General features: G+C 41.5%; 1 protein-coding gene across 1 annotated transcript in view; it reads right to left on the bottom strand.

The window, feature by feature from the left end:
- Positions 1-960: 960 nt before the first annotated feature.
- The window catches only part of LOC106569086 (beta-1,4-galactosyltransferase 2), a 140,952-nt gene continuing 115,552 nt past the window's right edge, over positions 961-26,360 (bottom strand). Inside the window, exons 5-7 of the mRNA XM_014140075.3 lie at positions 24,741-24,863; positions 15,256-15,360; positions 961-4,609 (exon numbers count right to left, since the gene is read on the bottom strand). Of these exons, the coding sequence (XP_013995550.3) occupies positions 4,459-4,609; positions 15,256-15,360; positions 24,741-24,863 (379 nt within the window). The 3' untranslated portion in view covers positions 961-4,458. The remainder of the gene's footprint in view (positions 4,610-15,255; positions 15,361-24,740; positions 24,864-26,360) is intronic.

Here is a 26,360-nt window from a genome sequence, read left to right as displayed (position 1 = left end):
ATGTCCTTATATGTCCATTAACTATACTGTCTACAGTGTGTTGCCATTGTTGTGTAGAATGATGTTTATTACACACTGGATGTCTTGTCAATAAGGGGATGCCAGTGGTTCATTGTTCTATTTCCCCAAATCCCTGTTGTTGACAGTTTGGGGACAGTGCTGGCATCTCAACAATAGCTGTTAGGTTTTCTGTTTAACCAAGGTGGTGTGGATTTCTCTCTGAGACAGTATGAACATAGTTCTAACACAACCTAGAAATGATCCTTTCGTTGTAATGCATCCACTGATGGGAGCGGGGCTTGGTCCATACTGCTATTAGTAAATATTATATTGTTGATGATAATTCCAAAAATGTGCACCACATTATTAGAATTTGGCTAACGCAAACAATTTCTAACCTAGGCATAGCCTCCCCTTAGAGGAGCAAAGTCGTTTTAGTGTTTCAATTTGAGCCGCAATGCAGTGTGGTGTTTCTTATCCTCGCTCTGACATAAATACTTACTAGTCGAAAGAACAGCAGTGGCTCAACCATTATAATTACTGATTTATAAAAAATTCTAATACAACTTTTTTTTACCGCTACCAATTCCACTTTGTCTTTAAAAGCAGAAGGAGTTCTTTCTTCAGTCTCAGCACATTTTCTATTTTCTATTACGCCCCAAAGACAGAGTGAATGAGAAATGTTTAAGAAGTTTCTTTGAATGCCATGGCAACTGGAAACTATGGAGGAAAAAAACTATTATTAGCCCCCATTGTCAGGACCGTGGACAGATCCATCCCAATGGCACTACTGTTCCCTACTTAGTGCACTACTTTTGCCTGAAGCCCTATGGGCCCTGGTCAAAAGGGGCACTGGACAAAAGTAGTGCACTATAAAGGGAATAGGGTGCAATTTGGGATGCAGTTGACAACATGCATGTGAAATCTGGCAAGGAAAAACAAACCAATCACATAAGTGTATCTCATTTACCATCAGATTTATTGATTGTATAGAAAAAGTAGGTTTGATATGACATTATGCATTCTATATAAGATATAATATTTTCAACATTCAATGTACAAAACCTAGATAGATACAGTAAATCTTTAAAAATGCACTCAGGCTTGAAGACCTGAGGCAGTCAGTAGTTGATGTTGTTCTCCAATGCCCTCATCCTATCTTGTTCCTGTTTCAGTTACCCACCACTTCCTTTAAACGACGGCTCTGACAATTAGGGAAAAGATTGCTCAATGAGCATTAGGTTCAAACATATAAGAAGGAGGAAGCTGTGCAATGTCTGCCAACAGGAGATGGATGAAGAGAGAACTTCAGACACACTCCAAAGGGTGGATAGTACATTAGCATTCCATCTGTCAGCTTTTCCTACTCAAGGCTGCATCAAAAACATGGTCAACGAAACAAGCTGATTCCCAGCAATTATTAGCAGGACAAACTGACAAACTGACAATTAGCAGGACAAACTGAAGATAATAATAGTTGACTGCGGGGAGGGTGGGAGCAGAGGGATGCAGCCAAAATGATTCCCTATTGCCTACATAGTGCACTACTTTTGACCAGGGCCCATAGGGGCCCCATAGTGCACTATGTGGGGAATGGGGTGCCATTTGGGACGCAGACGAGGAGTGATGCTTTATCACTGATTCATAGCTGGCGAGTTGTGAAAGAGAGAAACAGTCCTGGGAAGGATGTCTCTAAGCTTATGCTGAAAGGTCCCCCTGTCAATACGCATCATATCAAATCTATATTATACAGTACCTACAATGTTATACCACAGTCACTATGTGTGGGGTAGTGGGGCAGAATACAGCCTATAGGCCAAACAAGATAATATCATGGATATACCAATATGATTCATGATTAGATTGATACAATAGAACCAATAGGATGTATTATTCCTGTTATAGCCTACTTGGTTCATGATCTCCGTATAGATATCAAGTCAACAGAACAGACTGAGTTCTATTATACGTTTTCCTCTGTTCACAACACAAATTACATTATAATGCCTGTCCATGCACCTGTAATGATCGCTACGAGCTGTTGAGTGAGTCTACAAGTCTGATATGTACAGAAATCCCATCCTGTGGTCTACCATATAGTAAACCAAATATCCAACCATTTCTTGGACTGGAGTTATGATAAAAAAAAGTCAAATGATTTAATTTAATGAAACCAGTGAATACAACTTCAGTACCAAGTTTTTTTTTCGGGGTTGTGTGCTGCATCAGTAGTGAGCTCGTTCTGTTAAACAGATTTTAGGTAATGAGGATGCTAGCTATATGTAAAAGCTCCTTCCCAAAGTTCCAAGTAGTATATTTAGCCTTTTGGAAAATTATTCCCTCAGCATTGAACATAAAAGCAGAAGCTTGGCAGCCTGATGAATCATACTATACTGGGACCATAGGCAGGAATATGTGAAATTCTAAGTCCTGTGGTCCACAGTCATCAGAGAGCAGTGCATACACAGTACATCCATTTGACAGTTACATTTAAATAGAGTAGTGTAAAAGGACATCAGTCTCCGGTGTTGAATGGGGAGTAGAGCATTCACTTTGCGAGGTGCTCTCTTTTCCAAGGGCGCAGCAACTCACACCAGTAGTAACAAACTGAAAAATGAAAAAGCAGAATGAGAGAGAAAGGAGAGAAGAGAGAGAGAGAGAGAGGATTGTTGAAATACTGCTGATATTTCTATAGAGGAGCTGTGTGCTTCAGATACAGCTGTCTGTGTATTCATCAGATGGCCAAGTACAGAAAAACATTGTGGTGTTCACAGACACACACGGCACAAAGAGAGAGATATGGCCTTGCCAGAGAGAGGAATAAAAGGCAGTGGAGGGTGTTGTCGAGAGAAAAAAGGGAAATGCACTCTATCTTTAAAAGACTCTTAAAAATAAACAGAGGGGAAACTGGTTGGTTGGGGCATCTCTAGATACTCACTGCCTCAAGCCTGGCCAAGAAAACCATTGATAATACAAAAAGATTTCCCCGTCACTTCACACAACAGGAATGTCATTAAAAAAAATCCCAAAATGCAGCATTCCTTATCATTGCCCCTCATAAAAATTCTGAAGGCATCAGTTTGGTGTTTAGGCAGTACAAAAAAAGGAGAAGAGAGTGAGAGAAGAGAAAGCTTACTTACTTAAGACGTTAAAAGGCTTTCATACACTGGAGGTGTTAATAGTAATACGATATTAGATTTGTTCTTACTGTATGTGGGCTAGTTTTCCATTTATTCTCGGGGAATCCACCCTGAGGAAATAACTAACTTCCGTTGTGTCCTTATCACCTCAGTGCAGTGTGCTTCTGCCTTTGAATGGATGGAATGAATGCTACAATGCAAATATTCACCATACTAGACTCTCTATCAACATCATTCACAATTTCCACTACTAGGTTATCAATGCCTTATCATTTTATTAATTTCGAAACTAAAACTAAAAAATTGAGTAAAGAGTCTTGTATTTTGAGCAAGAGATGATCCTCTTCTAAAACTGCCGGTATCCATTGTTAAACAGCAAAGGTTTAACCTCCCATCACTATCTACTGTAACCTTTGTGAGTGAGAATACGTCCGAACACGTCTGATGATCACCAGTTAGAACCCTGCCAGAAGTTCATCTTCTGTTCTATTTACTGGACCTCTCTTCTCCACAAACAGGTCCAAACCAGGTCCTTAGATAGTCATACCCATCCACTACTAGGAGGTCTTTATTCACTATATGTCTCTCAAACTTGTTTCCATCCACAGATAGTAACAATTCTTTGTCACAAAAAAAAAGAGACCAAAGAGAGACCGGAGTTGGTGCACAATGTCGCTCTGCTCCAGAACCATTTGTCAATGGCAGAGACATGGGAAATGGAGAAAGCCTGCGTTAGATGCAGGCACAGACAGTACACATTCATTTTGCGCCAATATAGTATGTTCTGATTGACAGATAGATTCTCACAGAGAGATCAGGGCTGCTCTTCTTGGTTCTGCTCCAATAACTCTGAATCCCAAACCCAACCCCCAGCGTGTCAACAATCCAATGTCGATATGACTCCCCTTGAACCCTGGACATCCTCATCCCTGTTGCTGTGTGTTTCATGTACAGTATGCACATTTCCAGAACAGCACTGTGGCTCCAGCCAGGAGAATGAATCTGATCTAATACATCCCCCCTCTTCATCTATTCCTGAGAGTTAGTCCCCCCAGAGTCAGCTGGTCAGCGTCCCAGGTTGGAGGCCTGCCGTAACCATTGAGCTGTGAGCAGTGTTGGACTGCAACAGGTATGTATCTCCACTCAGAGTGGGCTGTGAGGGATCTGGGCGGGCTCCTAGCCCAGGTCAGTGGGGGGTATCTGGGTCTGCGTCGGGCTGAGGGAGGTGGAGGCAGAGATGGAGGCTCTCTACTGTGCATTATCGTTCTCTGCCCCATCTCCCTCCCTCTCCATGTCCAGGCCGGGTCTCTCTATCTCTCTATCCCCTGAAAGGCCGGGGCGGGGGCTTGCCGATCTCCACAGAGATGTTGGTGTAGAGAGGGTACTTCTTAAACTGGAGCACACGGTACGTTAACGTGCTGATCCCGTCTCTCTTCATAGTGTTCTTGGTGTTCTGGATCTTATTGAATCTGGAGAAGATGAAGAAAAAACTCATTATTATTATTACAGGGAAATGTTATCATTGTAGCAAGCACTGAAATGTTATTTTATGTTTTACTTTTTCATCATGGCTAACATACTGTACAGGTTGGTTTTGCATGTTTCTTGTTATTCCCATATTGGACAATAGGTGGTGATATGGGCATGTATTGGAACTCAGAGGACACATACAGGAGTCATCCAGCTGTAACAGTCATCCATTGTCCAATGCCGAGGCTACAATGCCCAATGGTTTTCTCAGATGTCTTTTTACTGTTTGAGAAGAACCATGGAGAAACTGCCTCAGTAGCTGTGTGCAGCGCATATCCAATCTTCAAAGAAATGTGAATGGCTCAAACAAGATGTATTTTTATGTGCTTTGACATTAACCCACTTCGACACAATCCAAGTCAACCCAAGAAGAACCCTGCAGCAGCAGCTAAACAGAGATTTCTATAGACACAGATCTAGTCAGGAATCTAAATTAAAGCTAAAATACTTTTAGGCTATGAGCCCTTTAAATGACAGGGGAAAGAGTGACAGAGAGAGAGGGGGGAGAGATTTATCTATAAAGAGGAGAGAAGATTAAAAAGCCTGACTGTGCTCTACTACTGTACTTAATCAGTCTCTCAATGATCTCACAACGAGGCCTGTGTTGGAGAGATCTGAGATATTCTCACATATTACTTAAATATGGACTGTAATAGTGGAAAACGGCATCTCTCAGAGTAAGGAGTCACACTAAAAGCTTCCCTAATTCATGTTTTGGTGCCTACTTATTTAGGCAAGGCAGCAGGCAAAAAAGCCATAAAACCACCACTTAACATGAGATGATTTATGATTGGATATTTGATGATGACGCTACTCTGTGGAAGGAGGAAGCCTTGAATCCACTGATTTAATATGCATGAGCCCCGGTGCAAGGCGTGCTAACTAATCTTTTGGACTTGTGATGAATGGTAGGCTTTCTTCTTTTGGCAAGCCTAATGTCTCATTACCATGTCTAAACCACATCTCCTACTTCCTACTGACCAAACAGAGCAGGGTGGGGGCAGTAACAGAGCTATAGAGGTAGTCAACATGAATCAACAAAAACATCCATGTTGGTAAACAGTAAACACTGACCGCAGTAGGAGATTAGAACCACTCTCTCCTGGATACACTGATGGATGCCCTGGAATGTGTGGAGGGTAAGATTGGTTTTCTAGCAGAATCTGCATAATTGTGGTAAACAAGGCTAATTTGTTGAGCTAAGAGTAATTTTGGAGGTCATAATGCTTTATCATGCGAGGACAGGTACAACATAATAATCAGAGTGCAAGGATAGAATAATGAGTTTTTTTTCAGGAAATAAAACAATTTTTAGAGACAGTGATTTAAAAAAAAAATATATTTATATTTTTTATTAGGATCCCCATTAGCTAACGCCGTAACGCTAGCTAATCTTCCTGGGGTCCAACACCAATTAACAAGACATTACAAACAACCACAATCAAGACTTCACAAACATTCAACAAGTAGACAATACAGACAATTAAAATACCTGACAGGAAACACATTTAACATTCAGTTGATGCTTTCTATTTGCTGTCCAGTCATATGGTCTATAGCATTAGATGTTTTTTGTAGTCTTTTCTTGAAGGTGTATTTACTTTTTGCCTGAAAAATATGGATTGATAAAGAGTTCCGTTCAGCTATGGCTCTATATAAAACTGTAGATTAAGGCGATTTGTCTTTGGCTTGGGTTGTCTTAGCTGCCCCGAATTTGCCTGTCTGGTTTGGTGGTTATGCGTGTTGCTAGTATGTACTAACTGGCCTTAAAAATACTGTGTTTAAAAAAATATATATAACATTCCAAAAGAAAATCAGAAGACTGGATAGTAATTTGTTTTTAACGTGAAGCCATGAGAGATTCTGATGCATTTGGATAAAATTATTATTATGACCTTATTATTAAAACATCAGAGGCTTTAATATCTTAACTCCAGTGAACCGGGCTAAAGGCCCTAAACATACTGATCAAAGCACCTTAAAACTCCTCAATTAATACCCAAGAATAAAGAGGCAAACTTCAACAGCACCAGTCCAGTAAATACGCTGGCAGAATTTTGAGCAGTGCTCTCTCTTTAAAAGGTTTGGCTATAAAAACCCAGATCCTTTCAAGGCCTTTCTACTTTCCTCCATTTCAAAACCCAAATCTCTCATTATACAAATCAAAACACTCTTCAAATAATCCCCATAGCATTTTAATGAGGGACAAACCTTTTTTTTGGGGGGGGGGGGGGGGGGGGGTGTCCCTAATAGGGCTTTCTCTGTCTTTCTTTCCTCTTCAAGACATGAATGAATAATTTATTGGCCCCAAATAAATTGTATACATGGCACCTCAACTTTTGCTAAAGCCGAGGCTCATGGATCAGAACCAAGTCAGGCTGGAGAATAAATAAAGCTTTGTTAGAAATGCCAGTCAGCGGACGAAAGGCTATCTATCTATCTATCTATCTATCTATCTATCTATCTATCTATCTATCTATCTATCTATCTATCTATCTATCTATCTATCTATCTATCTATCTATCTATCTATCTATCTATCTATCTATCTATCTATCTATCTATCTGTCTATCTGTCTGTCTGTCTGTCTGTCTGTCTGTCTGTCTGTCTGTCACACAGTGAGTCAGTGACAGATTCAATCAACCTAGTCATTGTCCTGTTGGAAGGTGAACCTTCGCCCCAGTCTGAGGTCCTGAGCACTCTGGAGCAGGTTTTCAGCAAGGACCTCTCTATACTTTGCTCTGTTCATCTTTCCCTCCCTCCTGACTTGTCTTCCCATCCCTGCCACTGAAATACATCCCCACAGCATGATGCTGCCACCACCATGATTCACAGTACAATCTTGGTTTCATCAGACCAGAGAATCTTGTTTCTCATAGTCTGAGTGGGCTGTCATGTACCTTTTACTGAGAAGTGGCTCAGTCAGAGTGACCATCGGGTTCTTGGTCACCTCCCTGACCAAGGCCCTTCTCCCTCGATTGCTGAGTTTGGCCGGTCGGCCAGCTCTAGGAAGAGTCTTGGTGGATCCAAACTTCTTCCATTTAAGAATGATGGAGGCCACTGTGTTCTTGGGGACCTTCAATGCTGCAGACATTTTTGGTACCCTTCCCCAGATCTGTGCCTCGACACAATCCTGTCTCAGAGCTCTACGGACAACCTCATGGCTTGGTTTCTGCTCTGACAAGCACTGTTAATGTGGGGGACCTTATATATACAGGTGTGTGCCTTTCCAAATCATGTCCATTCAATTGAATTTACCACAGGTGAACTCCAAACAAGTTGTAGAAACATCTCAAGGACCATCAATGGAAACAGGATGCATGTGAGCTTAATTTCGAGTCTCATATCAAAGGGACTGAATAATTATGTTTTTTTTAACACATTTGGAAAAAACAAAAACAAAAACGGTTTTCGCTTTGTCATTATGGGGTATTGTGTGTAGGTTGATGAGTAAAAAAATAAATGTAATCCATTTTAGAATAAGGCTGTAACAACAAAATTTGGAAAAAGTATTTGCGAATGCACTGTACATACACTACAGTACGTTACAAAAGTATGTGGACACCTGCTAGTCAAACATCTCATTCCAAAATCATGGGTATTACAGTTTTTCTCCATTGGTTTGGCTCATTTCTTGAAACAGAAATGACATTCTCAAAACTACATGGACAAACCTCCAAACCACTTGGCAATTGTTCACAACAGAATTGAATTTCTCATTCATTTCATCAAATTGCAAATGTCTAAGTACATGTCTCAATGTCTCAGTACATCTTTGCAAATGATTAAGTACATGTAGCCTACATTTAGCACAATTTCCAAGTGAATAGATCTTATCGATCTAAACTGATTGTTGATTCTCAGTCTAATGGTTGTTCGCTCCAAAACGTGTCAGCGTCATTTCATTGTATAAGTCATCACATGCACAATAGTCTGTTCAATTGTCAAAATTAGTCAAGAACATAATACCATGAATACCATATATGAATCCCTTGGAACATTTGATACATTTATTACAGCAATTGACAGTCAGGTGAAACTAGACTAACGAAGGAGGAGTTTCACACATCTCAGATGACCAATCAAACAGTATGTTTAGTTACCTGACAGGTGCTGTCCATGACTGTGAATGCTGCCAAACATGTATGTAAAGAGCTTGACCATGCAGGACCAGTACAATTTCTGAACATGGAGGCACCTGGCCAAGTAAATGAACAAGGGCAACTGCCTACTCGAGGAAGAGGAAGAGGAAGAAGAAGAGGAGGAGGAGGAGGAGTAAGGGTGCGTGGTGGTGGAATAGGGGGAAGAGGCCGAGGAGCACAAAGACACCATGCTGTCCCGGATGAAATTCGGGCCACAATTATAGACCATGTCATCAACCATGGCCTCACAATGGCGGAGGCAGGTCGCCGAGTGCAGCCTAATGTGCCTCGCTCAACAGTCATCCAAACCTTTCGCAGGGAAAACAGGTATGTAGTCAGTCAATGATGTAATTATATGTTGTATAGGACAGGACACTGTGCATAGAGCAATAAATATATTTATTTACACATTTACCTATTCATTTAGTGTGTGTGTGTGTGTGTGTGTGTGTGTGTGTGTGTGTGTGTGTGTGTGTGTGTGTGTGTGTGTGTGTGTGTGTGTGTGTGTGTGTGTGTGTGTGTGTGTGTGTGTGATAGGCCTACAGTAATATCTTACCTCAATGGGATGTTATGATACTAAAAATGACAAGAAAAACATTGGAGAAAATAAACTATGGAATAGTTTATTTTCTACAGTATTGATGATACAGTTTACAGTAGTATTCCAGTCACTGTGCAGTGATGCATTAGAATTGTGGTAAAGTTACTGTAAGTAAAACAACAATACAATTACATAGGTAACTCATTCTGTAAGGAATATATAAGGTACACATTACGAATGGAGTGTTGTCCTTTGACTTCTATATCTAGGATTGGACGACAACCTTGCACGGGTGGCAGAGGAAAACTTCTCAATGAACAACAAGAACAAGAGATCTGTAACATGGTGATGGCAAATAATGCCATCACATTGAGACAGATCCACGCTGCAATCCTACAAGACAATGCCATATTCCAAAATGTCAACTCTATAAGCAACTCCACAATAGACCGGATATTGAAGAAGCATCAGATGACAATGAAGCAAATTTACAGGGTACCATTTGAGAGGAACTCTGATAGAGTGAAAGAGCTGCGGTACCAGTATGTACATGTAAGTCAGTTACTGGTTGTCCATCATTATAACCTTTTTACAATTAAGCAGTGGTTCCCAAACTTTTTTGGCTTCAGTACCCACTTTACCTGATTTGTGTATCCAGGTAATCCAGGTATGGAAGTATTTGATTTATCTGACTTCAACATTTCGCCTAAAAACTGCAGCTTACTGTATGATGCAATTATCATTATAATCCTTATTTTGAAGAATATAACATACAATAAGAAAAGGGGTCAAAGAGCTGCAATTAGTGCCTCCCATGTACATCTATCTAATACTGTGGGTTTTACTGTAACATTTCAGTAAGTCTAGTCATTGATGATTTCCCCCTCCCCTTTCTGTCAAATACCCCCTGTAGTACCTCTGCATAGGGGTACATGTACCCCAGGTTTGGAACCACTGGAGTAGTGGCCAGTAGTATATTGAACTTGTGGAGAACATAAAACATTCCTATGTAATTGTCTGTAACTGTAGTGTATGACTCTTCTGTATGACTGATTTGATGTTTTTCTTTTTTTACGCTATTGTAGAGAATAATGGCATTGGAAGGAAACGAGACCCATCACATCCTCGTGTTTGTGGATGAAGCTGGCTTCAACCTGGCCAAGGGCCGAAGACGTGGCCGTAATATTATTGGCCACCGGGCCACGGCGGATGTCCCAGGCCAGCGAGGGGGCAATATAACTATGTGTGCTGGCATATCTGAGAATGGTGTGGCCACTCACATCCCCAGTCTTGACCCATACAATACACAGAAGCTCCTAATCTTCTTGGACCGCCTTCATTTTGATTTGATCCCTGAAAATGAGAGAGGTCTCATAGGGCCTCACCTACCACAATATGTCATTGTATGGGACAATGTGAATTTCCACCGTGGCCCGCTCATCAGGGCCTGGTTCACTACTCATCCAAGGATGGTCATGGTGTTCCTACCACCTTACTCTCCTTTCCTCAATCCTATTGAGGAGTATTTCTCCGCTTGGAGGTGGAGAGTGTATGAGCATCGGGCTCAAGATCAGAGGTCCCTGCTCCATGCAATGGACGCTGCGTGTGAGGATATTACAGGAGATCAGTGTAGGGGATGTTTGCGACATGCACGCCGTTTCTTCCCTCGTTGCATCGCAAGGGAGAATATACGCTGTGATGTGGAGGAGAATCTGTGGCCAGACAGACAGCAGTGTGTGGATGGCCAGGAGGGTGAGGATGGTGGCCAGGAGAGGGAGGGTGAGGACAGCGACCAGTGAAGAACTGTTAGTTGTGAAACTCCAGCTTTATTTACAGCACTGTAGGCTGCATATCATTTTCATTGTTTTTTGTTTGTGTGTTTATATTACAGTATATTATGCTGTATACATTTTCTTTTTACTCTGATGTATGGAAGTTACTTTATGTGTGTGAATGATAATGGTTACAATTTCCTTGGCAGTATGAGTGCAATGTGTGATGTCAAACCTTGGAGGCTACTCTTACCCTAAAATCCTATTTCTTTTTTTTCAGTTTTATACACAATTGTATTCTGTTAGCTGGACAAAAAACAGTACAGTAACCATTGTCAATGAAGGACTGGGCTAAGACTGAAAGGTGGACATGAGGGATATTTCAATGGTCCTCTGCCATAGTGACAAAACATCTAAACATTTTGACTTGCAGTGCTTACACAATGCCAAAGGGACAAAGCATTTTGGGGGCACTGACTGTTTAAATGAGAAGGACATTTAGTTTTGGTTAAAGCACCAAGAGTGTTGAGAACGTCCGGTCTGTTTCAAGAAATGAGCCAAAGCAATTGAGAAGGATCTTTGCCATTTTCGTGGCACTGACTCTTTATATGGGAAAGGAATTTAGTTTTGAAGCATGAGTGAACAGTTTTAGGAGAGATATGAGCTTTTGCAAGTGAGCTATAGTGTTGTGCTGAACTGTAAGACTGTTTTGCCAAATGATCTTAGAGTTTTGAGAATGTAATTTCTGTTTCAAGAAATGAGCCAAACCAATGGAGAAAAACTGTAATACTGAGTTGGTCCCCCCTTTGTTGCTATAACAGCCTGCACTCTTCTGGGAAGGCTTTCCACTAGAGGTTGAAACATTGCTGCGGGGACTTGCTTCAATTCAGCCACAAGAGCTTTAGTAAGGTCTGGCACCACAACCCCAGGTGTTAGATGGAGTTGAGGTCAGGGCTCTGTGCAGGCCAGTCAAGTTCTTCCACACCGATCTCGACGAACCATTTCTGTATGGACCTCGCTTTGTGCACGGGGGCATTGTCATGCTGAAACAGGAAAGGACCTTCCCCAAACTGTTGCCACAAAGTTGGAAGCACAGAATCGTCTACAATGTCATTGTATTCTGTAGTGTTAAGATTTCCCTTCACTGGAACTAAGGTACTGCTCCAGAGTCCAATGGCGGTGAGCTTTACACCACTCCAGCCAAGTCTTGACATTGCACATGGTGATATTTGGCCTGTGTGCGGCTGCTTGGCTATGGAAACCCACTTCATGAAGCTCCCGACGAACAGTTCTTGTGCTGACGTAGGCAATTTGGAACTCGGCAGTGAGTGTTGCAACCTAGGACAGACGATTTTTACACACTACGCACATCAGCACTCGACGGTCACGTTCTGTGAACTTGTGTGGCCTACCACTTTGCGGCTGAGCCGTTGTTGCTCCTAGACGTTTCCACTTCACAATAACAGCATTGACAGTTGATCGGGGCAGCTCTAGCAGGGCAGAAATTTTACAAACTGAGTTGTTGGAAAGGTGGAATCCTATGACGGTGCCACGTTGAAAGTCACTGAGCTCTTCAGTAAAGCCATTCTACTGCCCAATGTTTGTCTATGGAGATCGCATGGCTATGTGCTCGATTTTATACACCTGTCAGCAACGGGTGTGGCTGAAATAGCCGAAGCCACTAATTTGAAGGGGTTTCCACATACCTATGTGTGCAGGATAGCTACATCTCTTATAAATATGTTATAAGTAGGGTGACCACATGTCCTGGATTCTGTTGGACAGTCCCATATTTTGTCCCTTTGTCCTGCATCAAACAATCATGTCCCACATTTTATCAACACATTCAAACACCACTAATTTACAAAAAAAGGCCGATATGTCCCGTATTTCAGTCAGACATTCTTACTTGTATCTTTTGCAGCAGGGAGGGAGAGGCAAAGCGAGAGGTTTCACTCTCGCCAAAATCTTCCAAAATAAGCCCAATGTGTTTCTATGGGCTTATTTTGGACCTAAACTTGTCGCCTGCCTTCCCATCTTTGGGACAACGACTGCCATAGTTAGGGCGGAGACATAAGCATCGCGTCATAATAGATCTGTTTGCAGTCATGTTGAATTTTTTTATAAGATGTATATCATAAGGATGTGGTACTGGGGATGTTAAACACTTCTCCAATCGTTGTTGAGATCTGATATTCTGCGCAGCGCAAGGTCAGACGTAGGCCAATGTAATATTGTCAATCAATCACATTGGTCAAATCCTTTCGATCTAAATTCCAGCTAAACTTGGAAAGAATGTTTAACTACTTACAAAAAGCCTGCTTCTGACGAAGAGCTACAAAAGTAAGTAAATAGCCGTATTAGACTGAAAAGATATTAGGTGATTTCGTTCAACTTGTGAGGTTCTCCATGCTCATTAGTTGCTCATTCAACATATTTGCTGCTACTTCACTCAATCCCGGTTTCAAAGTGTTACATTCCCAGACCAACCAGAAATGTTAACTTGGTCAAGTATTCCCAGACGTTCATAAAACAGCCACACACATTAGGTATCTCGTTACTGCATGACTACATTTTGAGCGAGGCAAAGGAGTCGCCTATAGTTGTGCTTCAATTAGCTTGTTCGGTGCAGTGTGAGTTTTTTTTTTTGAGGGGGGGGGCTGCCAAATAATAAATATACCATGCTTTTTCCCCGCAATGGGGTATTTTAAATGATTGGGGTATTTTAAAGTATTTTAAAGATTCAAGACAGGCGCAATGGGACCCTATTCCCTATATAGTACACTACTTTTGACCAGGGCCCTGAGCCCTATGGGCCCTGTTCAAAAGTAGTGCACCATAAAGGGGATAGGGTGTCATTCAAGATGCCTCATGTTGCATGGTAAGAACTTTGATCATGTATTACCCCATCAACTTGTCACCACACAGCCACAAGCCAAACGGACAACAGCATGCTTCCCTGGCTCTGTCAGCACAGCAAACCCCTCTTACATCAATGTGTTTCAATTCATTAGGCGCAGTCATAGGCGTGGGAAGTAGTTTGGAGGTGGGGGTGCTGCAATATTTATTGGGGGGTGCTGGAAAAAAAAGTTTTGCCCGCGCTGCAGAGGAAGAGGTTTCGCTCTCGCCAAAATCTGTACAAAATATATTGATCCTATTATTATAAAAAAATATATATATATATATATATAATAATATTAATAATATTACATTTTTTTTTATTCATATTTTTTATGGGGTGCTGCAGCATCCTCAGCACCCCTACTTCCCACTGCTATAAGCGCAGTAACAACAAATTCCTTTTAATTCAGTTATTCTCTCATCTCCCATGGAAATTAGTTTATCACGCTCTCGAGCTTGCGATGCAAGGGGTCTGCATTGGTTCATTATTAGTAATGTATGAGGCACTCATCAGAATGATTGTTGTTTTCTGTGGCTGTTATCTTCGCACACTGGGAGTCCTAGGGACTGAGAGTTCATGGAAAACAAATAACAAGAGTAGCCCAAGGATTAAATGGCCACCCGTGGTTTTTTGGCCTTTCTATCATGGTAAGAGCCAGCAAGGGGGTTAGATGTGATCAATAAAAGTCTGTAAATTCTACAGTGAGTCCATTCATGCAATGCAATAACTGTTTTGCAAATTGCAGCTCAGCTCTGTAGGGTTCTGGCTTTAGGAACAATCACAACTAACAGCGCTGCATATAGCCATGCTGTTATCGATCTGCTCTTTTTAGAGTCATTGATGGGTTGGCTATTCATGCATGAAAGAGCCCTCTTAGTGGTGAATAAACAATGATAATCAATTTCTATGAGGGGTTATTTTCCTGCCAAATCTATGGGATGGGGGATTCATCTTAGAGCAGCCTTCAACCGTAAGATGGTAGTATAATGTGTGAGTGTGAGACAACCTTTATCAAAAAGACAACTTTGGTAACTGAGAAAACAATAGCTACAGAACCTGCACTTTCTGTACCTTCTATAGTTAGAATGAATGCTGTGTTTAGGGAGGAAAAGACAGCCTGGTCCTAGATCTGTTTGTGTTGTCTTGCCAACTTCTATGTCATTGTTGGCAAGACAGCACAAACCGATCTGGGGCCAGGCTAGTGTCTAGGGAGGAATCAAAGGCAAACCTTTGTGGGTTGGGTTCATTGTGCTTGTCTCTTTCGTGTTTGATCATCCTGTAGCGGCCGATCCGGACGTCCGGTCGAACCACCTTCATCCCGTTGAGGGTGATCCTACAACAGAGGAGTCATGCTTTAGAAAGAATCAGTTAGAGTGTGCCTCCCAAATGGCAGCTTATTCCCTACATAGTGCACTACTTTTGCCCAAACCCCTATGGGCCCTGGTCAAAAGAAGTACACCACATAAGAAATACTGTCGGTTGCCAATTGGGAAGTCATAACTGCTCCAAAGCAGCTGTAGCAATGCCAGCCATGACGAGCCACTGCAATAGCAATCTCGAGTTAAGCTTCAGCTGTAATGCAACAGAAATGGGGTAAAGCAAGGCACTGACTGTACAAACCAATCTGTAGACAACCAATCTGTACAAACTATCCTAGACCTAGATGGAGGAAAATAAGAAATTATATTCATTCACGCAGCGACATGGAACCGTGTGTGTGTTTGGGTGTTTACAATGTTTGGTCCCCAAGATGGGATGAAATGGTTATATTTCACTCTGTAATGCTCTGATTCATTCTAAATCTCCTGTGTTATTGGTGCAGCCAAGCCTGACAGTTTGTATCTGTGGGCCTCGCTCTTACTGACTGACAAACAAACAGCAAAACACATTGCTTCTGCATCCCGCCATCAAAGCCTCATTAGCCCAGATGAGAAGAAAATGCCAAGCCAGTCAAAGAAAACATTTATGAAAACAAATTCAGTAGAACAGATTGAAGAGAATCCAGGCTCTTCCCATTAAGTGTCTCTTAGCTTTCCTGAAGAGACCAGCCTAAGCCGCCATGCTAACTGTCTTGGAAAACAAAGCCATTTGTTTGAGTAAAATGCTGCTTCCAGCTGCTTGATTGCTTGAAGAATGAGGTCATTATAATATCCCCCCTTGCCTCTTTATCCGTGTAAAGCCCCTGGATAAAAAAAAATGACCCTCCCTGCATTTGTCATGTGAGCCTCACGTTGCTCCAGCTGGGTCACTAAGCTAGCTTCTGCCTCTCTCTCTGAACCTCCCTCTTTCTCTGGAGTACACGGAGATCAATAACATAAACAGTGTGTTTGTGCGCACGTGAGTGCGTGTTTGTCTGTCTGTCTGTCTGTCTGTGTGTGTGTGTGTGCGTTTGTGTCCGTGTGTGTGTACAGTAAGGGTGTTTGTGTTGTGTTAGGGTTTGTGTGTTTTCTGCAAGTAAAAACAGTGAGAAGGTTTGGTAATACATAATGCAGAGAGTGGATTCAAAATATTCCCCTTGTGTATTCTTGACCCAGAAACAATAGCACTAAGGATTACCTGTTTAAAAACCTCGTATAGGTTAAAATCAAATGTTATTTGTCACACATTTCAACAGGTGTAGACTAACAGTGAAATGCTAACTTACAGGTCCTTTTTCCAAAAACGCAGAGTTAAAGGCAAAAAAATTCAAATAGAAATAGTGACACAGTGAATAACAAATAACAATGACAAGTAAAAACAACATGGATATATACAGGGAGTACCAGTACCGAGTTGATGTGCAGGGGTATGAGGTAATTGAGGGAGCTATATACATATAGTGGCGGCAGGTAACCTAGTCGTTGGAGCGTTGGGCCAGTAACTGAAAAGTTGCTAGATTGAATCCCCGCGCTGACAAGGTAAAAATCTGTCGTTTTAAACAAGGCAGTTAACTCACTGTAGGGTTAAAGTGACTAGGCAACAGGATAGTTAAGGCAGCAGTGGGTAGCTATTTAGCAGTCTTGTTTAGAAGAACTGAAGTGGGTGTCTGGGATGATGGTGTTGTGAGCCATGACCAGCCTTTTAAAGCATTTAATGGCTATAGATGTGATTGCAACAGGGCAATAGTTATTTAGGCAGGTTACCTTGGCGTTGTTGGGCACGGGGACTATGGTGGTCTGCTTGAAACAAGTTGGTATTACAGACCGGGTCAGGGATAGGTTGAAAATGTCAGTGAAGACACTTGCCAGCTGGTCAGCGCATGCGCTGAGTACTCATTCTGGTATTCAGTCTGGCCCCCCCGGCCTTGCAAATGTTAACCTGTTTAAAGGTCTTACTCACATACGCTACAGAGAGAGAGTTCACACAGTCGTCTGTAACAGCTGGTGCTCTCATGCATGGTTCAGTGTTGCTTGTGCCACTGACTTAGTCAGCTTTAATTCCAGTTTGTCTACAAATTAATAACTGATATGTTGGATTCAGGTCTCCATCTCAATCAAAAATCTGAGTTAGAGAACAGCACTAAACCGAATAAAACTTTAAATGCACTTTAAATATTATTGAACTTACATTTTTGGTTGAGATGGAGACGTGCATCCAACTGGAATTAAAGGCGACTAAGACAGTGGCACAGATGGAATTATCCAAGCAGAGGATACATCTCCTTCTAATGCTGATATTTGGTTGTGTCGACAAACACAATTCAATATCACTAAATATCATTACATTTGAAATCAACCAGAGCTTGAAACCCTAGGCATATTGTATTGTCTATTTTTAGTTGAATTCTTGGTTGATTTGAAACAATATTGTTGACTATATAGACCTAAATAGCATCATTTATGATATATGAGTGATAAAATATGGTCAAATTTAATTTTCTCTGTTAAACGTAACCTTTAGAATGACTTCGATAGCAACAGTGAATCTATTTCATTTTTAAGTGGAGATCTCTCAACAATAACTCTCACGATAGCAAAGTCAGGGACAAATATCATAGCTAAGCAGGGCTGGGTTTGGTTAAAACCCTGGATGAGAGACCAAAGGGTAGCTATAGATAGATAAATTCTCCAGAAATAAGTGCTGCCCAGCCTATTGTATGTTGCTCTGATAGCGGATATAACGTTGAAGATCTGACATTGTTTTAAAGGTACAAAGGTTTGTCTATATTGAAATTTGGTTACCATGATGACATAATCCTGTGGTTGAAATTTCATCCTCAAAACAACCTGTTCACATGGATGACTTTTTTTCAAATCCAATGTATTTTCCACGTAAATTCCATGTCACAATATGTTGACAAATTACATTAAAACAACATTGATTCAACCAGTTTGTGTCCAGTGGGATGGCTCTGGTCAAAATGAGTGTACTGTGTAGGGAATATGATGCCATTTGGGATGAAGCCTACTGTATGCAACAGGGTGGCATTTAGCCTAGTGGTTAGAGCGTTGGGCCATTAACTGAAAGTTTGCTAGATTGAATCCCTGAGCTGACAAGGTAAAAATCTGTCGTTCTGCCTGAACAAGGCAGTTAACCCACTGTTCCTAGACAGTCATTGTAAATAAGATTTTGTTCTTAACTGACTTGCCTAGTCAAATAAAAATGCAACCAGAACAGGTATGTATACCTTGCTCATTTAGGGCTTGGCAGAAGCTACTAAAACTAACTGGGTCTGTGTTAAATACTATATACCTACATGATTATCATTCAGTCCAGCTGGAAACTGAACTATTCAGTGACTTATTTGGCTTCAGGACATTCTGTAGTGTTAACTGTGGTTTCAAGGTATCAGGTTGAAAAAGCTTCAACCATCTGCAGTGATTTCAAGGAGATAAGAGGGCAGGCAGGGGGATGGGCACAGTCTCAGCTATATCTCCCAATCAATGGTTAGGCTTGGCTGGGTAATCCAGGTGTGAGTTAATCAATACTATGGTACTTAGTTTGCAGAGTAAGCTGAGGATGTTGGGTCCTTAAGGACCACCAAGTGTCTGAAAGAACTTTCAAAAGAATTGATTTAACTAGATTTTTTTCTACCAAAAGAAGAATGGACCGACATCAGGAGGAGGTAAGGCATACATCCTTTTTTTGTACCATTTCTTTACTTTAGGACAAGTTGAAGAGTAAATATTTGGACACGTTCCGGGAACAGTCTTCACCAGAGACCTTGATTGATTGCAAGATGTAGTGTCCGTGACATGAGCTGTACTGTATGAAACATGGGCCAACAACATGGGCTTCTGACAGGTTTTCTTTATAATTTAGTGTTCTGTTTAGTCACAAGCCATGGGGATCCATGTGCTGCTGCTGCACCCTTCGACTCATTAGCTTGACTTCTCTCTTCCATGCTGCTGTCTCAGACCAGCGAGCACACAAAATTGGCTCAATCGTATTGAACAGCGCTGTGTGCCAAGGATCTGTGGGCCCTTTCATTCAGAACCAGATTCCTTGAACTCCATCAAACCTTTTCAAAACTCTCAGAGGGGCCATGATGAAGAGAAAGCATTGAGCGATATAATATAATAATATAATACAAAGCATTTTCGGTAGAAAATAAAAAGGAGAGGAAAAACAGCCCTCTGACCTTTCACAACAGATTTTTTTTATATCTGTTCTTCACTCTGCTTTCAGGCACAATGACATAAGATTTTCTTTGTCGAGAAGCAAAATATCTGTTTCCCTAAATTAACATTGCCCTTGAACGCAAAGTATTATTCAGGCATAGCGAAAGGGGAAGAAACAGAAGCACGATTACATTGTCAGTTGTGTGTATGGTTGATGTATGGTTGACATTCCTGCAAAATGGTTTCTCTCTCTCAATACATACACATTGCAATGCTTGTCCCTTTGTTGACTTCCTTTGTATTCTCACATTGCCACTGATATCATTCACTCTCTGTGTACTTGTTAAATATTGCAACAAAAAATAATTGTTTTCCTGAGTGGTAATTTTGATACACATGTCTGGACAGCTAATTTGGCCTTGCGTGCCCTTTTGATTGAATTAATGAAGAATTTCTCTAGCTTTTTTTTCTCCATTTCTCTCCAGTCTTTATTAAATGCATTAGACTCTTGTAGTCCAGGGGAATTGGAATCTGCGGCATTACCTCATCAGAACCGAAATGAATGGAGTGCTGCTGAGAAAGAAGCCATTGGGGAGAGATGAGGAGATGAGTGGAACGAACCTGAAATCGCTCATGTTGGATTGAGTGTGTGCTCTGTCTGTCTTGCTGACTGCAGTGGTTCAATCTCTGCTGCCTGCCTGCCCACTCTCTATCCACTCCCTCCTGTCTCCCTCTAATTAGAAATAGCACACAAGGGCAATCGTGAAATGAGAGTCCTGCCAAAGCTGGCATTTTTCTCCTCTATCTCCCTCCCTCTATTAAAGATGTAAATGAAAATGTAAAGACAGAACACAATAGAGTGACACTGTGCACTATGTAAATGTAGAATAGATAGTGTCTGGACTGTTGATGTTTGTTAGGGAAAGTCCTATGATAGTTAACGTATTTACGGACCACTTATGCCCATGAAATAGGCTATGACTTGGGATTGTATATTTCTCAGTATCAGCCAGGTGTACGTCTAGGCCAGGGAGAGCACTTGTCACCAGACAGAGCCTGTCTGTCTGTTTGTCACAAGAGACAGTCGGAGCTCTGACAGTTAGTCACCTTGTAGTAGAAGTAAATATGAGGGAACTAACTGTCCCTCCAGGTCCCTGTTTCACTGCACAGATGCTGACAGCCAAGGAGTTGCCCATCCAAGACACTGGATGGATCTGCTGCTCTTCAGTTGTACGTACATGCCCAGGAGGGGTGATAGGAGGGATGATAGAGAGAGCACAGTTCCCGCTCAGCCCAGTCAAAACTGTTCGCTGCTCTGGCACCCCTATGGTGGAACAAGCTCCCTCACGACGCCAGGACAGCGGAGTCAATCACCACCTTCTGGAGACACCTGAAACCCCACCTCTTTAAGGAATACCTGGGATAGGACAAAGTAATCCTTCTAACCCCCCCCCCCTAAAAGATTTAGATGCACTATTGTAAAGTGGTTGTTCCACTGGATATCATAAGGTGAATGCACCAATTTGTAAGTCGCTCTGGATAAGAGCGTCTGCTAAATGACTTAAATGTAAAATGTAAATGTTTTTTAAGTATCCTTCCATTCCTGTTGCTGGTCTCAGGGTGAAAGGGCTCTACAGGAAGCAGGGAAAATACTGTCATCTATCTGTTTTGTCCAGTAATGCCAAAATCACCTCCAGCTATTTCTGTTTACCCTTCCTTCCTTTACTGAATGAAACTGTATAGTGATGACGGAGCTCAGTCTCAGCTCTATCTCCCAATCAATGGTTAGCCTTGCCTGGGTAATCCAGGTGTGAGATAATCAATACTATGGTACTTAGTAAACTGAGGATACTGGGCCCTTAAGGAACACCATAGAGTTCAATTAAGTGTCTGAATGTACATTCAAAATAATTTCATTAACTAGATTTTTTCTAACAAAAGAAGTAGAATGGACAGACATCAGGAGGACGTAAGCTCAAAGCAGTCCATTAAAATAACGCCAGAAAATAACCCCCCTTTTCCCTTTAACTGTTTATTTGAGATGGGGTAAATCAACCCAGGCATTTTTCTGAAGACGTATGATTATTAAAAAAAAGTGGAGAAGTTGGCACCGTCTGTAACATGAGGTATTCCCTCCAAGCAAATCATAAGGGATTTTCCCCAGCAGGTTGTGACAGCATGCCACAGTTCCAAAAAGCACTACAATTAACAAGGAACTCCCCACAATATTGTGCTGCAGTTCACGCAAGGCTCTGAGTGCACTACCGTGCATCACCACTAGTTGTGCTATGCTATCACTGGAGTTACAACACAGTATAGCCTCTGCAGTCTAACCAAGATATGATGTAAATGACAAAATGGAAATATCACAAAATACACTTTGAGGTCTTAACACATCTTAATACATTATGAATCATACATTGGGGGCGGCAGGTAGCCTAGTGGTTTGAGCGTTGGGCCAGTAACCGAAAGGTTGCTAGATTAAATCCCTGAGCTGACAAGGTAAAAATCTGTTGTTCTGCCCCTGAAAAAGGCAGTTAACCCACTGTTCCTAGGCAGTCATTGTAAATAAGATTTTGTTCTTAAGTGACTTGCCTAGTTAAATAAAGGTTAAAAAAAATCATGATTCATAAAATATATGTTTTGTCTTTACTGCTCTAACAATAACTGTGGTTCGATTCTTGGTGACTGTGCTCTTCTGAACTACAATATGTCAACACAGTAACACACTACTCCCCTTAATCACTCTAATCCCAGTTAGCCTCTCTCATTGCTGGAAGATCTGTTGTGCTACATCACAGAGTGTGTGAGGCATCAGCTATTATTACAATATGGGATTGTGAGCCAGTATGCCAGTGCCACATAGTGCACTCCAGGCAGGTGCAGTCCCTGCTTTAGGCTGAACCCACTGAACCTTACTGTCACAAAGGAATCACACTCTCTCTTTCTCTACAAGTCATAGGAGTCATTCCATGTCATTTCAGCAAGCAATGACACCCACCATCTCAGATTGTTCTGAAGTTTCTGTAGATAAAAACAGGTAATATTAGCATTCATTAAACATTATTTTGTTGAAATTGTATTTGAGCATATGGAAATGAAAGGTGCTACACATATTTTTTTATATATTTTTATTTTAGCATTGTAATTTCAGAAAATGTCCATAACATATCTGCCACTAATATTGGAATCATAGTGTTTCACAGTATTACTTACATGTCAGTGTTGAGATTGTCTGTGATATTCACCTATTGATTTCTCCCGCCGGAGCGCCATTTGTTGTCATATTGGGAAAGCTGTTATGACTTTGTGGCTGGGTTTTCTACATTACATAGTATGGAGAAGCAATACTACAAGCCATAGCGTCATGCTACTTGTCAAACATAGAGAACTGGTATACTGGTTGTTGGGGTGGGATTGGCATAGGGTATGGGGGGTCCGTGGGTGGCTTTTGACATTTTGTTGCAATTCCTTTGTGGCTTACTCATTGGTAGGAAGAAGTTTGGTCCAAATCGGATGTTGGGTACTATATTTATTGAATATTATCTGAATCCTATAAATTAAAATGGCACATTTGGGTGCAATCAATTAGTTTAATTTCTCAGAGATCAAATTATATTTAAACAAAATAATGTTTCAGGAATGCTAATCGTATCTGTCACTAACTACAGAAACGATTTCAGAACAATCTGAGATGGTAGGTGTCAAAATCCTCTTTCTTGTGTTTTTTTTTAATATGGAATGACCCATATGCTAGCCTACAAAGAAGATGTAATTTTAAAGAGAGAAGAGCGCTGTCACTGACATCCCTTGGACCTCTGATCAACAGACTGTGGGCACGGCCTCAAAGCACTGAGCAGGGACATGGACTCCCCCGAGCTGGGATTGTGTTGGCAGGCCCCAATTTGGGCTAGGATGCCATGTCCTGTAGCAGCTAGACCCAGGGAAAGGAGCCATCCCCACAGGGGCTGTAAGAGAGGGGGAGAGAAAGAGAGACACCAGCAACAGCCCAGGCCCCATCACTCACACATCACCATCTCACTGAGTGCCTAGGGGAGAGACCTACAGCATCCCCCTAGGCACAGCTCAGTCTGGGGCTGTATCCCAAATGGTACCCTATTCCCTATATAGTGCACTACATTTAACCAGAGCCAAAAGTAGCACACTATATAGGGAATAGAGTGCCATTTGGGATACAGCCTGAGTCTATTCACTCTGCGGCAAGCTAGCCTAACACCATCATCATCAGTCCCCTCTCTGCCTGGCCATGAGATCCAGTGTATATTCAAGGACATTTCAAATTGCTTTATATAAAATTGTATTAAAACAAGTGAGCCCTGAAAATGTTCTAGATTTCAATGAAAGACAACCTTTATGCTCTTTTATATATGCTTATTTTGGTGTCTACAACGTTGAATTTAGCCTTTCATGCTCATGTATTGGCATAAGCAGCAGCATTCAGGAGGATAATATCCCAGCGCATCCCACATCATCCACTGAAACAAAAATAGCTCTGTTGAAGAAAACATCTCAGGGGAAATCTTGATGCTTTAATGGATCAAATCTATGGCAGCTACTATCATGCTATTAAAGTTTTGACCGTCTGTGAGCTAGCAGCACTGCGAGGGAATGTGGTCGGGAAGAACAATGACATTCTATCTGGACATTCAGGAAAAAAGTATTTCAATGATAAAGTAAAGTGACAGGCCAGGCATACACTTTGCGTTTAATAAGACCTGTAGCTGTGCCTACTTCACTCTTTTAATACCTCATCTGTGCCTTTAGAATGTTATCAGCATTAAATAATTCAAAGCTGTTAAAGTACAGCTGTTAAAGTAGCGATGACTGATACTGCTCCCGAGTGGCGCAGCAGTCTAAGGCACTGCATCTCAGTGCAAGAGGCATCATTACAGTGCCTGTTTCAAATCCAGGCTGTATCACATCCGGCCGAGTCCCATAGGGCGTTTGGCCAGGGTAGGCTGTCATTTTAAATAAGAATTTGTTCTTAACTTACTTGCCTAGTTAAATAAAGGTAAAAGATATTCTAACCAATATGCAAATTACTGTATCAGCTATAATCTAAATGTCAAATAAATTGGCTGCACCATTCTTTTTCTGGTACTGTGCTGGGATTGATGGGTGTTTTTGGAATATTTCTGCTATGCAGTCTTACCTGTTATAGATATCGTCATCCTCTCCTCCCCAGCCCCAGTACTCGTTGGGGAAGCCATTGATCTTGAGAAACTGTTTTTTGCTCAGCCCAGAAACCCCGCCAAAGTACCCCGCGTAAGGAAGCCTGCAAGGGGAAAATAACTGTCAAAGCATTGAGGCGGTTGTCAGATTTGAGGTTTATTACAGATCCTGGATTTTTTTTAAAACAATCCTGTCAAATATGGATACTCTACTGTATTGCATTCAAGACAACAGAAAATTACAACATAACATATTTTGTATTCATGCACTTTATGTGTATACTGTAAGAATGGGAGAAGAAGTAACTAAATAAAAAAACATAAATTAACAATGTATTGTTTCTATAGCTACAGTAGCTCGGATTGCTTCAAAAGTTAAAGAGAAAAAGTGTCACTTGATGTGAGGTGCTATTATTTATGCACATGACGTGAAGATATGCAGAAGGTTTGGAGATGGAGAGAGAGCCTTTCTACAGAGCCCCATTGTAATGTTGCACGGTGCAGAAGGTTAGCCGAGTATCATGGCGGGTGCCTGGAGTCTGCCTCAGGCCAGTGGTGAGTGTGTGTGTGTGTGTGTGTGTGTGTGTGTGTGTGTGTGTGTGTGTGTGTGTGTGTGTGTGTGTGTGTGTGTGTGTGTGTGTGTGTGTGTGTGTGTGTGTGTGTGTGTGTGTGTGTGTGTGTGTGTGTGTGTGTGTATGTGTGTGTGTTTGTGACGTCAGACAGAGCCAGCGACAGGGAGCTTTATGTAAAAAGACAACAAGCAAAAAACTAATGAGGACATCTGCTGTAGCAGCAGCCTTTCACACAAACAATATAGAGAAAATGTTGTGTGTGTGTGTGTCCTTGTATGCGTGCATCCGTGTCTGTGTGTGAGTGCTTGCATGCATGTGTGTTTCTAAGCAGCCTATTTGCTGGAGGATGTGTGAGTTATTAGAGAAAGTAATGTTGCAGCCAGGAGAAAGCCCCTCTAGTGTGAATTCCATACAGTTTAGAAATGGGATTATCATCACAGTTTATTGATATTAGCAGTCAACGCTGGTGCATTGAGGGACTTGCATAAGATGTCTAGCAAATAGGCTGCTTAGTCCACATGCACTGGATAGAAAGCCTGGCTAGATGCTGAGGAATTGTGTTCAATCAATCTGTCACAAATTATACAGTAATTCTAATTCCATATCCAAGCAGGTAAAATGGCATTGGGGTGAATTTGTCTGTTAGGCATGGGTGTCTTGAGGGCTTTTTGTAACTATATGTCAATTTGAAGGCTATAAAGTATGTGGATAGGGCTGAGTTAGATGTGAGAAAAGGCTAACTTTAACTCAAGTTGATGTTCACTGACATCAGAATGAAGCAGTGGGTATCAGTGTACAGTAGGGGCAGGACAAATTCACTGGATAAAGTTGTGGGTATTCAATTTGACATTAAAATGCTTGTGTTATCAACAGCAGGTAAAGTTATTCGTAAAATGATACCACCAAAAAAACGTCTTGACTCCTGACAATAACAAAAGCGATATAGAATAATGTGTTAGGATTGGGTTGCTCTTTGGCCCCACACAGAAAATGAAACATCAGAGAGCGCTGGGCGAATTTTCTGGATTC

The sequence above is a fragment of the Salmo salar genome, chromosome 14, assembly GCF_965601325.2.
Source record: "Salmo salar chromosome 14, fSalSal1, whole genome shotgun sequence".
Classification (NCBI taxonomy): Eukaryota; Metazoa; Chordata; class Actinopteri; order Salmoniformes; family Salmonidae; genus Salmo; species Salmo salar.
The sequence above is the reverse complement of the archived record's forward strand: the minus strand, read 5'-3'. Positions and strand labels throughout refer to the sequence as shown.